The 16907-nt window shown below is 52.6% G+C and overlaps 1 protein-coding gene across 2 annotated transcripts in view; it reads right to left on the reverse strand.

The window, feature by feature from the left end:
• colec12 (collectin sub-family member 12) overlaps positions 1-16907 on the reverse strand; it is a 311308-nt gene that overhangs the window by 2219 nt on the left and 292182 nt on the right. For both annotated transcript variants that reach the window (XM_072467892.1, XM_072467893.1), the window contains one exon: positions 11525-11667. In XM_072467892.1, the coding sequence (XP_072323993.1) occupies positions 11525-11667 (143 nt within the window). The remainder of the gene's footprint in view (positions 1-11524; positions 11668-16907) is intronic.

Consider the following 16907-nt stretch of genomic DNA (forward strand, 5'->3'; position numbering starts at 1 on the left):
GACTTTTAACTCAACATTTCTGCCTTGTGCACACAACAAAGTAGCAGGTTGTGTTTAATAAGATCCAAAACTTGCTTCCTTATACATGCTGTGCAGGGATTAGTGAGCCAATGTTTAATAATTAATTTCTGATTGCAGTATATAGTTTACTGATTACATGAGCTACCTGCCTTGTCCTTCTTAGATACAAACTATTAGATGGGTCTATTGACAGCTGCATTAAGAAATAGGAGTTAAATGTTTCAGCAAAGCAGTGAATAAGCAGAAAGATGGAAACAATTAGAATAAGTCCACAATATGAAGTCACCATGGGGGGTTGAGGGAAGTGGAACAGACATTGAGTAGTCCACTTGCTCTCGCCTTTGCTGTCTGAGCTCATTAGATAAAGGGTTAATGAGTATGTTAATGAGACCATGATGATATAAATGATGTAACTATGACATCAGTAGTCAGATGACCAAGAGGCTCGAAGAGAGCTGGGAGCAGACCAGTCTCTCCTGATTACTATGTGCTTACTCCAAGGTCTTTATGCGTTTTTGACTTTTCTTTTAGCTTTTTGGGGCCTAAGGAGTTAAGAAAAATTGAGGGAGTAAAGGGTCTTTAAATTTCTAGCTGTGACCGACTTTCTGTTAACAGATGAACTCCTCTGCCACATGATGTTCAAGCCAACAGTCCCAATTGGGCATGGAGCCTGACCATTGCACTGCGAACTGGCTGCCTTCCAACCAGACAGCCACTAATTGATTGCCACTTGATTCAATGAGCTGAGACAAGTGGGGGTGTGGTGGGGTGAGCGGACCACTCAGTTTCCATTCCATCTCACTCACTCAGCTGAAAAACATAAAATCCAGCCCGATGAATTGGTCTTGGAAGGGTTGCAGTGCAGATTCCTTTGAATGATACTAGGACTGGCTGAATTTATTAGACATATTCCCTTGAGAATAAAGATGAATGGGTGATCTAATTGAGTCTTTAAAATGATTAAAAGGAGTTGATTGGGTCAATAGAGAGAAATTATCTCCTCTGGTGTAGAACAAGGGAAGTCACCTTGAAATTAGAGCTAGGTTGTTCAGGGGTGAAGCCTGCTTCGCATAAAGGGTTGTGAAGATCTGGAACACTTGCCCTCAGAAAGATGTTGTCTTGGTCAATTGAAAATTTCAAAACAGACTAATCCATTTTTGTTTGTCAAGAGCATTGAGAATTCTGAAACCAAGGCTGACAGATGGAAAAATGATCCAGGGTGACTGGCCAACTACTGTTGCTATGTTCCCAGGATAAAATGCTTTTTAAATTATATTTTTTGCAGACTCCGATGAGGGACAAGGTGAATAAAAACACAGTATAAATGTAAGTGGGAGTGCCACCCACCTGTGAGCTTCAGTGCTAGGCCCATTAAAATAAGAACATAGAAACAGAAGTGGGCCATTTTGTCCTCCAGTTTGTCCTGCCATTCACTGGCCTTCAAAAATGCCATCTCTGACGAAGTGGACCTGCCGGCATGTTTAAACCCTGCCTCCTCTCCATGCCAGTGCAAAACTCTCTCTCTTCCCCCCTCCCCCCAAGAAATGACCAAATGTGGGTGGATTATGATGGGGATTGCGCCTACCCACCCAGTGGTATTCGCACTCTGCTTTCTGCCAGAGATGACACGGTGAGCAAGATTTACTGGCTGCTCATGCCGGCGGGAAATTCCGGTCACACGCTGGCGCACGGGTTTCCCGGCGACGAGGGGTGCTGCAATGGGCAATCCCGTTGACAATGGCGGGACCAGCACATCCCACTGGCGGGCTGAGTCCACTGCCGACCGCTCCCCCATCACCTGAACACCCAAATACCTGAACCTGTCCCTAGCTATCCTAAATGACAGCCCCCAGATTGGCTCCATGACCCGCCGCATTTACCGGAAACACCTCACTCTTTCCGACATTCAATATATATCCCGAGAAGGCACCAAATCTCTCCAGTATTCCCATAATTGTCCCCATGTTCTCCAGTGGGTCCGACACAAACAGCACAGGTCATCTGCGTACAGTGACACCCGGTGTTCCCTACTTCCCCTCACAGTCCCCTGCCACTCCACTGAGCCCTCTAAGGGCAATTGCCAAGGGCTCTATTGCCAGCAAAAACAACAACGGCGACAGTGGACACCTCTGCCTCGTTCCCCAAAACTCAGTTAGAATCATAGAAGTTTACAGCATGGAAACAGGCCCTTCGGCCCAACCAGTCCATGCCGCCCAGTTTTTACCATTAAGCTAGTCCCAGTTGCCCGCACTTGGCCCATAAACCTCTATACCCATCTTACCCATGTAACTATCTAAATGCTTTTTGAAAGACACAATTGTACCCGCCTCTACTACTACCTCTGGCAGCACATTCCAGACACTCACTACCCTCTGAGTGAAGAAATTGCCCCTCTGGGCCCTTCTGAATCTCTCCCCTCTCACCTTAAACCTATGCCCTCTAGTTTTAGACTCCCCTACCTTTGGGAAAAGATGTTGACTATCTACCTTATCTATGCCCCTCATTATTTTATAGACCTCTATAAGATCACCCCTAAGCCTCCTACGCTCCAGGGAAAAAAGTCCCAGTCTATCCAGCCTCTCCTTATAACTCAAACCATCAAGTCCCGGTAACATCCTAGTAAATCTTTTCTGCACTCTTTCTAGTTTAATAATATCCTTTCTATAATAGGGTGACCAGAACTGCACACAGTATTCCAAGTGTGGCCGTACCAATGTCTTGTACAACTTCAACAAGACGTCCCAACTCCTGTATTCAATGTTCTGACCAATGAAACCAAGCATGCCGAATGCCTTCTTCACCACCCTGTCCACCTGCGACTCCACCTTCAAGGAGCTATGAAACTGTACTCCTAGATCTCTTTGTTCTATAACTCTCCCCAACGCCATACCATTAACTGAGTAGGTCATGGCCTGATTCGATCTGCCAAAATGCATCACCTCACATTTATCTAAATTAAACTCCATCTGCCATTCGTCGGCCCACTGGCCTAATTGATCAAGATCCCGTTGCAATCCTAGATAACCTTCTTCACTATCCACTGTGCCACCAATCTTGGTGTCATCTGCAAACATCTGCAATTCTCATCCAAATCATTAATATAAATCACAAATAACAGTGGACCCAGCATCGATCCCTGAGGCACACCACTGGTCACAGGCCTCCAGTTTGAAAAACAACCCTCTACAACCACCCTCTGGCTTCTGTCGTCCAGCCAATTTTGAATCCAATTGGCAACCTCACCCTGGATCCCGTGAGCTTTAACCTTCTGCAACAACCTACCATGCGGTACCTTGTCAAAGGCTTTGCTAAAGTCCATGTAGACAACGTCTACTGCACTGCCCTCATCTACCTTCTTGGTCACCCCCTCAAAACACTCAATCAAATTTGTGAGACATGATTTTCCACGCACAAAGCCATGGTGACTGCCCCGAATCAGTCCTTGCCTCTCGAAATGCTTGTAGATCCTGTCTCTCAGAATACCTTCTAGCAACTTACCTACTACCGACGTTAGGCTCACCGGTCTGTAGTTCCCAGGCTTTTCCCTGCTGCCCTTCTTAAACAAGGGCACAACATTCGCTACTCTCCAATCTTCAGGCACCTCACCTGTGGCTGCCGATGATTCAAATATCTCTGTTAGGGGACCCGCAATTTCCTCCCTAGCCTCCCACAACATCCTGGGATACATTTCATCAGGTCCCGGGGATTTATCTACCTTGATGCACTTTAAGACTTCCAGCACCTCCTCCTCTGTAATATGCACACTTCTCAAGACATCACTATTTATTTCCCTTAGTTTCCTAACATCCATGCCTTTCTCCACCGTGAATACCGATGAGAAATATTCATTCAGGATCTCACCCAACTCTTGTGGCTCTGCACATAGATGTCCTTGTTGATCCTTAAGAGGCCCTACTCTGTCCCTAGTTACTCTTTTTCCCTTTATGCATCTGTAGAAGCTCTTTCGATTCTCCTTTGCATTATTTGCCAAAGCAATTTCATGTCCCCTTTTTGCCCTCCTGATTTCCCTCTTATCTCATTTGTCCGTACACTTGCCACCAAGCCCACATACAACAGGTGCACCCACGCCACAAACATCAGGCCAAACCCAACCTTCCCAGGATCTCAAAACAGATACTGATCAAAAGCTTTCTCTGCATCCAGAGAGACAAATACCTCCGGTACCCATTCTCTCCGACAGGGTCATAATCATGTTTAACAGCCTCCTGATGTTACTGGAGAGCTGCCTTCCCTTTACAAAGCCCGTTTGGTCCTCAGCGACCACCCCCTGAACTCACCATTCCATCCTCCCCACCACTAACTTTAAAACATGTAAAAAAAAATTTATTAAAGTTTTCACAAAGTATCAACAACAAAATGTAAAAGGAACCCAATAAAATTAAATACAAAACAAAACAACCCGGTGCCCCCCCTCCCCCAATACATAAATAAATATATTAACACCCACCGAAACACATAGCAAACAGAGCAAATATATACACCCCCTCAGATCCCCCAGTATAGACAAACAAAAATAAAATAGACCCCTCCCCCGCCCCCGGGTTGCTGCTGCTGCTGACCATTGTCTACCGTTCTGCTAGGACGTCCAAGAACGGATGCCACTGCCTGAAGAACCCTTGCACCGATCCCCTTAAGGCAAATTTCACCATTTCCAATTTAATAAACCCCGCCATATCGTTGATCCACGATTCCACGCTTGGGGGCCTCGCATCCTTCCACTGAAGAAGAATCCTTTGCCGGGCTACCAGGGACGCAAAAGCCAGAATAGCGGCCTCTTTCGCCTCCTGCACTCCCGGCTCCTCTGCAACCCCAAATATTGCGAGCCCCCAGCCCGGTTTGAACCTGGATCCTACCACCCTCGACACCGTCCTCGCTACGCCCTTCCAAAATTCCTCCAGCCCTGGGCATGCCCAGAACATATGGGTGTGGTTTGCTGGGCTCCCTGAGCACCTAACACACCTGTCCTCACCCCCAAAAAACCGGCTCATCCTTGTCCCGGTCATGTGTGCCCTGTGCAGCACCTTAAACTGTATGAGGCTGAGCTTCGCACAGGAAGAGGAAGAGTTCACCCTCCCCAGGGCATCTGCCCACGTCCCCTCCTCGATCTCCTCTCCAAACTCCTCCTCCCACTTACCTTTCAGCACCTCCACCGAGGCCTCCTCCTCCTCCTGCATCACCTGGTATGTTGCCGAGATCTTCCCCTCTCCAACGCACGCCTCCGAGAGCACCCTGTCCTGTACCGTGCGTGGCGGCAGCAGCGGGAATTCCGCCACTTGCCGCCTGGCAAATGCCCTTACCTGTAGATACCTAAAGACGTTTGCCGGGGGGAGCCCGTACTTCTCCTCCAGCTCACCCAGGCTCGCGAACTTTCCATCCACAAATAGGTCTCCCAAACTTCTTATCCCTGCCCTGTGCCACCACAAAAACCCTCCATCTATTCTCCCTGGGACAAACCGGTGGTTCTCCCGTATTGGGGTCCACACCGAGGCCCCCAGTTCCCCCCTGTGCCGCCTCCATTGCCTCCAAATTTTGAGGGCAGCCACCACCACCGGGCTCGTGGTATACCTCATTGGAGGGAGCGGCAGCGGCACCGTTGCCAGCGCCTCCAGACTCGTACCCACACAAGACGCCGTCTCCAGCCTCTTCCATGCAGCCCGCTCCCCCTCCATCACCCACTTGCGCACCATCGCCGCATTGGCGGCCCAGTAGTACCCACAGAGGTTGGGCAGCACCAGCCACCCCCCCCCCCCCATCCCTTCTCCGCTCCAGGAACACCCTTCTCACCCTTGGAGTCCCTCGCAACTACACAAACCCTGTTATGCTCCTGTTGACCCGCCTAAAGAAGGCCTTCGGGATAAGAATGGGGAGGGATTGGAACAGGAACAAAAACCTTGGGAGCACCGTCACCTTGACTGACTGCATCCTACCTGCCAGGGACAGCGGCAGCGCGTCCCACCTCTTAAACTCCTCCTCCATTTGCTCCACCAGCCTCGTGAAGTTAAGTCTATGCAGGGCCCCCCAGCTCCTGGCCACCTGGACCCCCAAATACCTGAAGCTCCTCTCTGCCCTTTTTAGTGGGAGCTCGCCAATCCCCCTCTCCTGGTCCCCTGGGTGAACCACGAACAACTTGCTCTTCCCCATGTTGAACTTGTACCCTGAGAAATCCCCAAACTCCCCGAGGATCCTCATTACCTCTGGCATTCCCCCCCCACCGGGTCCGCCACATATAGCAGCAAGTCGTCCGCATACAGCGACACCCTATGCTCCCCCCCACCCCGCAACAACCCCCTCCAGTTCCTCGACTCCCTCAGTGCCATAGCCAGGGGTTCAATCGCCAGCACGAAGAGCAGGGGGGACAAGGGACACCCCTGCCTCGTCCCTCGATGCAACCAAAAGTACTCAGACCTCCTCTTGTTCGTGGCCACACTCGCCATCGGGACCTCGTACAACAGCCTAACCCACCTGACGAACCCCTCCCCAAACCCGAACCTCTTCAGCACCTCCCACAAGTACCCCCACTCTACCCTATCGAAGGCCTTCTCAGCGTCCATCGCCACCACTATCTCCGCCTCCCCCTCCCTCGCCGGCATCATAACAACGATCAGGAGCCTCCGCACATTCACGTTCAACTGCCTCCCGTTCACGAACCCCGTCTGGTCTTCGTGGATGACCTGCGGCACACAATCCTCAATCCTCGTGGCTAAGACCATCGCCAGCACCTTGGATTCTACATTTAACAATGAAATCGGCCTGTAAGACCCTCACTTCAGGGGATCCTTGTCCCGCTTCAGGACCAAGGAGATCAGGCCTGGGACATCATCGGGGGCATCGCCCACCTCCCTTGCCTCATTGAAGGTCCTAACCAGCAACGGGCGCAACAGGTCCACATATTTTTAATAAAATTCGACCGGGAAACCGTCCGTCCTGATGCCTTCCCCACCTGCATGTTCCCTATCCCTTTGGCTGGCTCCTCCAACCCAATCGGGGACCCTAATCCCGCCACCAGTCCCTCCTCCACCTTTGGGAACTTCAGTTGGTCCAGAAAGCGGCCCATCCCTCCCTCCTCCAGTGGGGGCTCGGAGCGATACAGTTCCTCATAAAAGTCCCTGAAGACCCCATTGATGCCAACCCCATTCCGCACCACACTCCCCTCCCCCCCCCCCCCCCCCGCAAATATCCTTAACTCCCCCAATCTCTCGAGCTGCATCCCGCTTCAGAAGCTGATGCGCCAGCATCCGACTTGCCTTTTCCCCATACTCATGAATCGCCCCCTGGGCCTTCCTCACTGCACCTCCGCCTTCCTGGTGGTCAACAGGTTGAATTCGGCCTAGAGGCTGCGCCTCTCCCTCAACAGTCCCTCATCCGGTACCTCCGCATACCTCCTGTCTACCCTCACCATCTCCCCCACCAGCCTCTCCCTCTCCCTCTGCTCTCTCCTCTCCTTGTGGGCCCTAATGGAGATCAGCTCTCCCCTCACCACCGCCTTCAGCGCCTCCCAGACCATCCCCACTCGGAGCTCCCCGTTATCGTTGGCCTCCAGGTATCTCTCTATGCTTCCTCGGACCCGCTCACTCACCTCCTCGTCAGCCAACAGCCCCACCTCCAAGCGCCACAATGGGCGCTGGTCCCTCTTCTCCCCCAGCTCTAGGTCTACCCAATGCGGGGCTTGATCTGAAATGGCTATCGCCGAGTACTCGGCATCCTCTACTCTCGCAATCAGCGCCCTGCTCATAACAATAAAGTCGATCCGGGAATAGGCCTTATGAACATGCGAGAAGAATGAAAATTCCCTCGCCCCCGGCCTTGCAAATCTCCAAGGGTCCACCCCTTCCATCTGGTCCATAAACCCCCTCAGTACATTAGCCGCCGCCGGTCACCTACCCGTCCTAGACCTGGAACGATCCAGTGCCGGATCCAACACCGTGTTAAAGTCCCCCCCCCATTATCAGGCCCCCCACTTCCAAGTCCGGGATCCGACCCAGCATGTGATGCATAAAACCCACATCGTCCCAGTTCGGGGCGTACACGTTGACCAGCACCACCTTTTCCGCTTGCAGCTTACCACTTACCATTACGTACCTGCCGCCATTATCTGCCACAATGCTCGACGCCTCGAATGACACCCTCTTTCCCACCAAGATCGCCACCCCCCGATTTTTGGCATCTATCCCCGAATGAAACACCTGGCCTACCCACCCCTTCCTCAATCTTACCTGGTCTGGAGCATGACCACATCCGCCTTCAGCCCCTTCAGGTGTGCGAACTCCCAGGCCCGCTTAACCGGCCCGTTCAGCCCCCTTACGTTCCAGGTTATCAGCCGGATCAGGGAGCTACCCGCCGCCCCTTCCCCGCTGACTAGCTATAACCCCTCCTCGGCCAGCCACGCGCCCGCACCCCACGCCCGGCCCTTTCCCCACGGCGGCAGACCCCCGACCCAACCCCCTCTACTTGCTCCAGCTCCCCCTTGACCAAACCAGCAACAACCCGGTTCCCCCCTCCACCCACCCACCCCCCAGCTAGGACCCCTCCTAGCTGCATTGCTCCCCCCCCCATTGCACTCCCGCAAGTCAGCTGACTCCTGCTGACCCCGGCCGCTCCCGTCTCTCCTTCGACTCCTCCCATTGTGGGACTTCTCCTCCCCCTCCATTACCCACCAGCAGGCTCTCTGCCTCCCCCTTCCATCCCAAGAGCGGGAAAAAACCCGTGCTTCCCCACCCCCTCCAGCCTTCAGCACGGGAAAAAGCCCGCGCTTTTCACCTGCCCGGCCCCACCTCCTCTGTCGCAGATCCTTTTACAGGCCCAGTCCCCTCACCCCCGACTCGGGCCTCCCTCTCCCCCGCGGGGCCCCATCCCCCTACTGGCCATTCACCCCCTACTCTGTTTACTTGCCCCCCTCCAAGAGCCCACCCGACAGACCCAACCAAAACAGTGTCCAATCCACCCTAACCACCCACACTGAACCAAAACTAAAGAAGAACAAAGAACCCCCCCCTCAAAATGTAACACAACAACAACAATCCCCGACCATCCCCACGTCTGTCACCCCATCTCGACCCTCAGTTTGTGTCCAGCTTCTCGGCCTGAACAAAGGCCCACACCTCCTCCGGGAACTCAAAATCATGGTGCCGGTCCTTGTAGGTGACCCACAGACGCGCCGGCTGCAACATGCCAAACCTCACCCCCTTCCTGTGCAGCACCGCCTTCGCCCGGTTGTACCCGGCCCTCTTCTTTGCCACCTCCGCGCTCCAGTCCTGATATATTCGAACCTCCGCGTTCTCCCACCTGCTGCTCCTCTCTTTCTTGGCCCACCTGAGTACGCACACCCGATCAGCGAACCGATGAAACCGCCCGCGACGGCTCGTTAGCCTTGGGCCTCCTCGCCAGCACTCTATGCGCCCCTTTCAGCCTCAGGAGCCCCTGGAAGGACCCCGCTCCCATCAGCGAGTTTAACATGGTGACCACATAGGCCCCCACGTCCAGCCCCTCTGGGAGGCCCAGGATCCGCAGATTCTTCCGCCTCGACCGATCCTCCATCTCCTCGAACCGTTCCTGCCATTTCTTGTGGAGCGGCTCGTGCGCCTCCACCTTTACCGCCAGGCCCAAGATCTTGTCCTCGTTATCTGAGATCTTTTGTCAGACCTCGTGGATCGCCACCCCGTGGGCTGTCTGGGTCTCCAGCAGCTTATCAATAGAAGCCTTCATCAGCTCCAGCAGGTCTGCTTTGAGCTCCCTGAAGCAGCGCTGGATAACCTGTTGCTCCTGCGCCCACTGCATCCATGCTGCCTGGTCCCTGCCCGCCGCCATCTTGCTCTTCTTCCCTCGCACTTTCTTTGGCTTCACCACCACTGTCTTAGCCGCCCCGCTCCTGGTCCAAGCCATAAACTGTCGGGGGAATGCTGCAGTCTTCTTCCCACACCGGGAAATGTCGAAAAAATGGCATTGGGGGCCCTGAAAAGAGCCCAAACGTCCATTCCAAGCGGCAGCTGCCGAACCTGCGACTTAGCTCTGCATAGCCGCACCCGGAAGTCCCTCCCCACCACTAACTTGGCCAACACTTTCACATCTGTGTTTAATGGTGAAATGGGCCTGTATGACCCGCGCACCAAACGGTCCTTTCCATTTTTTGGGATCAGCGCAATCGATGCCTGTCAATGACTCCGGTATCTCCCCCTTCTCCAGCACCTGGCTAAACATCCCCAGCGAATGAGGTGCCAACTCTGTCACAAACCCCATATAGAAGTCCACTGGGTAGCTGTCTGGCCCTGGGGCCTTCCTCAACCTAATCTTCCTTATGCTATTAATCACCTCCTCCAGCCCTAACTGTTCCTCCAGAGCCTGCCTTCTCTCTTCACCCAGCCTCGGGAACACCCGCTCATCAAAAAATATCCCCATATCTCCTTCCTCACCACCCGGCATAGCCATGTGCAGCTTCTCATAATACTCCTTAAATGATTCATTAATCCTTCCCGGTTCCGACACTACTTCCTCCTTCCCGGTCCGCACCCTCAAAATTTCCCTAGATGTGGCCTGCCTCCGTAGCTGGTAAAATCCAGCATACCATTTCACCACGTCCGCGCCGATATCTTGGTAAATTTGGATCCAGTTCCCCTCCCATTCGCAGTTCTGCTCCTCCCTTGCCCACTGAAGGATCTTCTCCTTCTCCACTTGTGGAGCCTCCCAATCATTGCCCCTGGTGGCTCCCCCACTCTCGGCTTTTGCCTCAGGGACCTGTGTGCCCTGTCCACCTCCAGGGCTTTGTCCAGCACCCTCTCCGTCACCAGCCCACCAACATCCTTGAAACGTATCTTGTGGCGCTTGTACCTTCCACACCCTCCTGCAGGCCAACAAAACGTAAATTCTGCCCTCTGGACCTGTTCTCCTGCTCCTCTACCTTGGCCCTCAGTGGCTTGCAAAGGTCCCCCAGGAGTCCTAGCTTCGCCTCCAATGACACTACCTGATCCCTGTGGTTGGACATCACCTTCTTCATCTCCTGTATCTGTGACCCCTGCGCCTCGAGACATTTCTCCACTCGCTCCATCGGTCCTTTCAGGGGTGCTACTGCTCCCTCAATGGCCTTTGACCAGTCCTCGTGCATAAGCTGCTCTGGGACTTTCCAACTTGTGACGGCCCTTCCCCCCTCCACCATCGTCACAATTGCTATTGCACCACAGGTCTCCTCCAATTCCTTGGCCAGGTCCTAAATATATTTTTGCCGCTGGGTCTGGTAACCAGCAAACATGCCACTCATGGAGGGAACTTCTCCTCCACATCTTCAGCTACACTTTCCTGCCGAAACTACCCCACCTTCAGGTAAAAAGAGCTCAAATCAACGCCTACGAGCCAGAGCTGCCCTGTGTGCAACCACTCACTCCATGGCCGCCACCGGAAGTGTCTAATTTTTATAATTAAATATATTGCTGCGTCGTCTAATTTCACAACAGAGCCAAAACTTTTAAGACAGAAGTTCAAATTTCTCATTCACCTTTGTCAATGTTCTTTTCACAAATCAAGCCATTGAGGTCTGTGCAGAAGAAGTCGTTCCACATTGCACTGGCAGCAAGTCCAGCACAATCTTCCGTTGCTGCATCTAGTTCCCAGTTATCAGGCTGCCCAGGCCTCCAGTTTCTGGAACAAAATGGTAGCACAAATTAATGCATATGACAAATAGAGAGTTAATAGTTCCAATATATGTCAGCTGGAATTAACATAGTTACCTCACATAGAATATTATCTTTCTAACAAAAATGTTAACTTAACAAAAATAAATTTAAAATATCTGGAACAGCTGACTTAAACTGCACTCCATTAAAATGGAGCTTTAAACCTGTTCACTTACACAGAATTAAAATCAGGCCGTAAAGGTTTTGGGCACTGCCAAAATTGGGAATGTAGACTGGCATGGACAAAAACCTATAAGGCCTGTTGGAGTGTTGGATCTCAAGGGCGACACAGTGGCTCAGTGGTTAGCACTGCTGCCTCACAGCCCCGAGGACCCGAGTTCGATCCCAGCCCCGAGTCACTGTCCATGTGGAGTTTGCACATTCTCCCCGTGTCTGCATGGGTCTCACCCCCCCCCCCCCCCCCCCCACACAGCCCAAAAGAAGTGCAGGGTAGCTGGATTGGCCATGCTCAATTGCCCCTTAATTGGAGAAAAAATTATTGGGTACTCTAAATTTATTTTTAAAAAAGCTCCCTGATTCCATTCCTGGCACTGCCCATTTTGCAGCCAGATTCTTCACTGAAGCTGGGTGACCTCTGATTGGCCCGCCAGCTTCGACCGCCTGCCCGCTGTCATTAATTGGTTCACTATAACTCCTGCTGCCACAAAACAGGAAAAGGAAATCAAGACGTGGCTCCCACTATGGTTTCTCCAACTGCTTACATCATCATTCTGTGTGTACAAACCTCAGCTCCCTCCTGCCACCACCCTCAGGCCCACTGCTGACCCCTACCTGCCCACTGCCACCACCCTCACGCCCACTGCTGACCCCTGCCTGCCCGCTGCCTGCACCCTCACACCCACTGCTGACCCCTGCCTGCCCGCTGCCTGCACCCTCACACCCACTGCTGACCCCTGCCTGCCCGCTGCCTGCACCCTCACACCCACTGCTGAACCCTGCCTGTCCGCTGCCACCACATTCACGGCAACTGCTGACCCCCCCCTGCCCGCTGCAGCTCCTTCACGCGTGCTTCATGGTTCTCACCCCCCCTTGCTGCTTCTCCTCACATCAACCTGCCCCTTCATTTGCCGCAAGCTTGCTTCCCCCCATTCCCTCCCCCTTCCTTTGCTGTTTCTTCTCCCCGTCCCCTCCTGCGGCCCCTCGCCATTCCATTTGCATCTCCCTTCCACTCCCACCATCCATTCTGGAAGACAACTAGTGGTAAAGGGACTGCAGGGGGAGCAGGTGATGCAATGAGAAGCAACAACATTCCGAAGGGGGATGTGAGGAAGGGGCTGCGGCAAAGAATGCATCGTGAAAAGATGTAAAGGTGTTTTAAATAAGAAAGCTGTTACTGTAGTAAGAACCTGTCTTTGTATCAAGCTTTGGAACTGATGCCCCAGGCACTGACAATGCACAAAGATGTGCAGGTTAGGTGGATTGGCCATGCTATTGCTGATGTGTTGGGTATGCCGGGTCTGTGTTTGCTGCAGCAGTGAGAGAGACAGGTTTCCAACACTTGAAGAAATGCAACTTGATTTTATTGAACTCTGAACTATCATACATACTTTAACTGTGGGGTTTTTTTTTTTTAGAATTTACAGTGCAGAAGGAGGCCATTCGGCCCATCGAGTCTGCACCGGCCCTTGGGAAGAGCACCCCACTCAAGCACACACCACCTCCACCCCATCCCCTTAACCCAGTAACCCCAATTAACCTTTATGGACACCAAGGGCAATTTAGCACGGGTTGACACTATGCTGACTTGACTGGAGATCTGAGGCTAACCTGACCAGACTATCTTACTACCACATGGTGTATGTTCTAGTTGCTGCTCATGGGCTCTGATTGTCTCAGAGGCTGGATCCCAAGAGACCGGGAAAACTAGTGCCCACTGGCTTTATAGTGATCATGTCCTGTCTGGTGATTGGCTGCTGTGTTCTGCGTGTTCACTGGTCATCCTGTGTGTCAATCACTGCCTGTCTGTGCACCATCATATACCTGTGTGTATATTATGACATCTCACCCCCCCTTTTGTTTTTCTAAATAAAAAATGTGTGTGGGTCAATAAATAGTGAGTGTGTGTGTGTACAGGAGCCTGACTATATCCATAGTATGTTAATGTATTCACAAGGGAAGGTGTCCAGTGCAGATAGAGGGCAGATAACAAATTAGAACCAAACAATATGTACAGATATGTAAACGGATCACAAGGTAATTCAACATTCAGTCTATAAATTCAGTCTCTGTGGCGGGCGACGAGTTCTGGTTGACCACCTCAAGGGTGGGTCAGGGGCTGCCTGCACTGGACCGGGTGGAACTGCCTCCAATGTAGAGGTTGGTAAAAGAACTGGCAGATCGGTGGCCTCGTGGAAATGTGCGTCCTGAGGAACCAGCATGCGAGGCGGGACATCACGTTCAGGTGGCGGGCGTGGAAGTAGCCGCAGTGCCCGCCTATTACGCCGAAGAAAGGAGCCATCATGCATGCGAACGAGGAACAAACTCGGGGCCACTTGCTTAACCACCACAGTCGTGGCAGACCAGCCACAGTCAGGTAGCTGAACACGAACTCGGTCAGCAGGAACCAGAGCAGGGAGATCCGTGGCGTGGGCGTCGTACGCCGACTTGCATTGAGCCCGAGACTGTTGCATCTTCTGCAAGACCGGAAAATTGCCAAGGGCCGGGATGTGGATAGCCGGCACCATTGTCCGTAGTGTGCGGTTCATCAGCAGCTGTGCAGGGGACAGGCCAGCGGACAAAGGAGTCGCCCGATAGGCTAACAACTAAAATCTGAACCCAAGTCAGCAGCTTTGCACAACGGTCTTTTAACAATGTGGACCCCCTGCTCAGCCTTCCCATTCGGCTGGGGGTAGTGGGGGCTTGAAGTGACGTGCGTGAAATTGTACCGCCGGGCAAAATCCATCCACTCCTGGCTGACGAAACAAGGGCCATTATCAGTCATAACTGTAATTGGAATGCCATGACGGGCAAAAGTCTCTTTGCATGCCTTGATGGCCGTTGCTGATGTGAGGTCAGTCAGTCTAACCACCTCGGGGTAATTGGAAAAGTAGTCCACGAGGAGGACATAGTCTCGGCCCTTTGCATGAAAGAGGTCAATACCAATTTTGGACCATGGGGAGGACACCAGTTCATGCGGCTGTAGAGTCTCTTTGGGCTGAGCCGGTTGGAACCTTTGGCAGCCTAAGGGGCTGTTTAGCACAGGGCTAAATCGTTGGTTTTGAAAGCAGATCAAGGCAGGCCAGCAGCGCGGTTCAATTCCCGTATCAGCCTCCCCCGAACAGGCGCCAGAATGTGGCGGCTAGGGGCTTTTCACAGTAACTTCATTTGAAGCCTACACGTGACAATAAGCAATTTTCATTTTCAATTTTCACATTGGGCAACTGAGGACCGTGTTGGCGATATCCTGACTGATGCCTGGCCAATATACTGCCTCTTGGGCTCGACGGCGACACTTTTCGACCCCCAGGTGACCCTCGTGGATTTGGCCGAGGACCAGCTCTAGCATGCTCTGGGATTACTATCCTGTCCAGCTTCATTAATATGCCATCCACTACCGCTAGATCATCCTTTATATTATAAAACTGGGGGCACTGCCCCTTTTGCCAACCCTCTGTGAGATGTCGCATCACCCGCTGGAGTAAAGGATCCCTGGCCGTCTCCTGACGAATTTGCACGACCCTTTCATCAGTGGCCGGAAGGTTGGATGCATAGAACTTCACCTGAGCGTCTATCTGACAGACAAAGTCCGACTGCCCACACGGCGTGGTGATGGATCTAGAGAGTGCGTCGGCCACAATGAGCTCTTTGCCCAGGGTGTAGACCTGGCCTAAACCGTAGCGGCGGTGTTTGAGGAGGATACGTTGTAGCCGTGGCGTCATATCATTGAGGTCTTTTTGGATGATGTGAACCAATGGCCTGTGGTCTGTCTCGACCGTGAATTTGGGGAGTCCATACACGTAATCATGGAATTTGTCAATCCCTGTGAGGAGGCCCAGGCATTCTTTTTCAATCTGAGCATATCGTTGCTCAGTAGGCGTCATGGCTCTAGAGGCATATGCGACTGGGGCCCAGGAGGAGGATTCGTCCCGCTAGAGGAGTACTGCCCCAATGCCAGCGTGGCTCGCGTCGGTGGAGATCTTGGTCTCCTTGGCGGAGTCGAAAAATGCCAGTACCGGGGCCTTGGTGAGTTTTGTTCTGAGCTCACGCCACTCTTGCTCATGAGCGGGGAGCCACTGGAAGTCCGTAGTTTTTTTTACAAGATTGCGGAGAGCTGTGGTGTGTGATGCGAGGTTGGGGATAAACTTCCCAAGGAAATTGACCATCCCTAGGAAGCGGAGGACCGCCTTCTTGTCCGCCGGGGTCTTCATGGCGTTGATCGCTGCCACCTTGTCTGCATCTGGCCGCATACTGAAGGGCGAAATATGGTTGCCAAGGAACTTTATTTCTGCTTGACTGAACGAGCATTTGGCCTATTGAGTCGGAGGCCATGCTCGTGGATCCTGTGGAAGACTCGCTTGAGGCGATCGATGTGCTCCTGAGGAGTTGTGGACCAAATAATAATATCATCGACGTACACTCGCACCCCCTCGATGCCCTCCATAATTTGCTCCATTATGCGGTGGAACACGTCCGAGGCGGAGATGATGCCAAAGAACATCCGGTTGTAACAGTAGCGACCGAACGGGGTGTTAAATGTGCACAACGTTCGACTGGACACGCCAGCTGTATTTGCCAAAACCTCTTGGAGGCATCCAGCTTCGTGAAAAGCTTAGCGTGAGCCATTTCGCTGGTGAGCTCTTCTCGTTTCGGTATAAGGTAGTGTTCCCTCATGATGTTACTGTTCAAATCTTTGGGGTGAATGCAAATGCGAAGTTCCCCTGACAGTTTTTTGACACAGACCATGGAACTAACCCAGTCCGTGGGTTCAGTGACGTTAGAAATGACGCCCTGGTCCTGGAGGTCTTGCAGCTGCTGCTTGAGGCAATCCTTGAAGGATGCCGGCACCCGACACGGTGCATGAACCACAGGTGTGGCATTCGGCTTCAGCAGTATCTTGTATCGGTAAGGTAGCGTACCCATACCTTCGAAGACGCTGTGGTATTGTGCTATGATGTCATCTAATTGGGCTTGGAAGTTGACATCTGGCGCGGCCGTTGCCTCTGTGGACGACATGGTGTGAACCCA

This window comes from Scyliorhinus torazame, chromosome 11 (genome assembly GCF_047496885.1).
Source record: "Scyliorhinus torazame isolate Kashiwa2021f chromosome 11, sScyTor2.1, whole genome shotgun sequence".
Taxonomy (NCBI): Eukaryota; Metazoa; Chordata; class Chondrichthyes; order Carcharhiniformes; family Scyliorhinidae; genus Scyliorhinus; species Scyliorhinus torazame.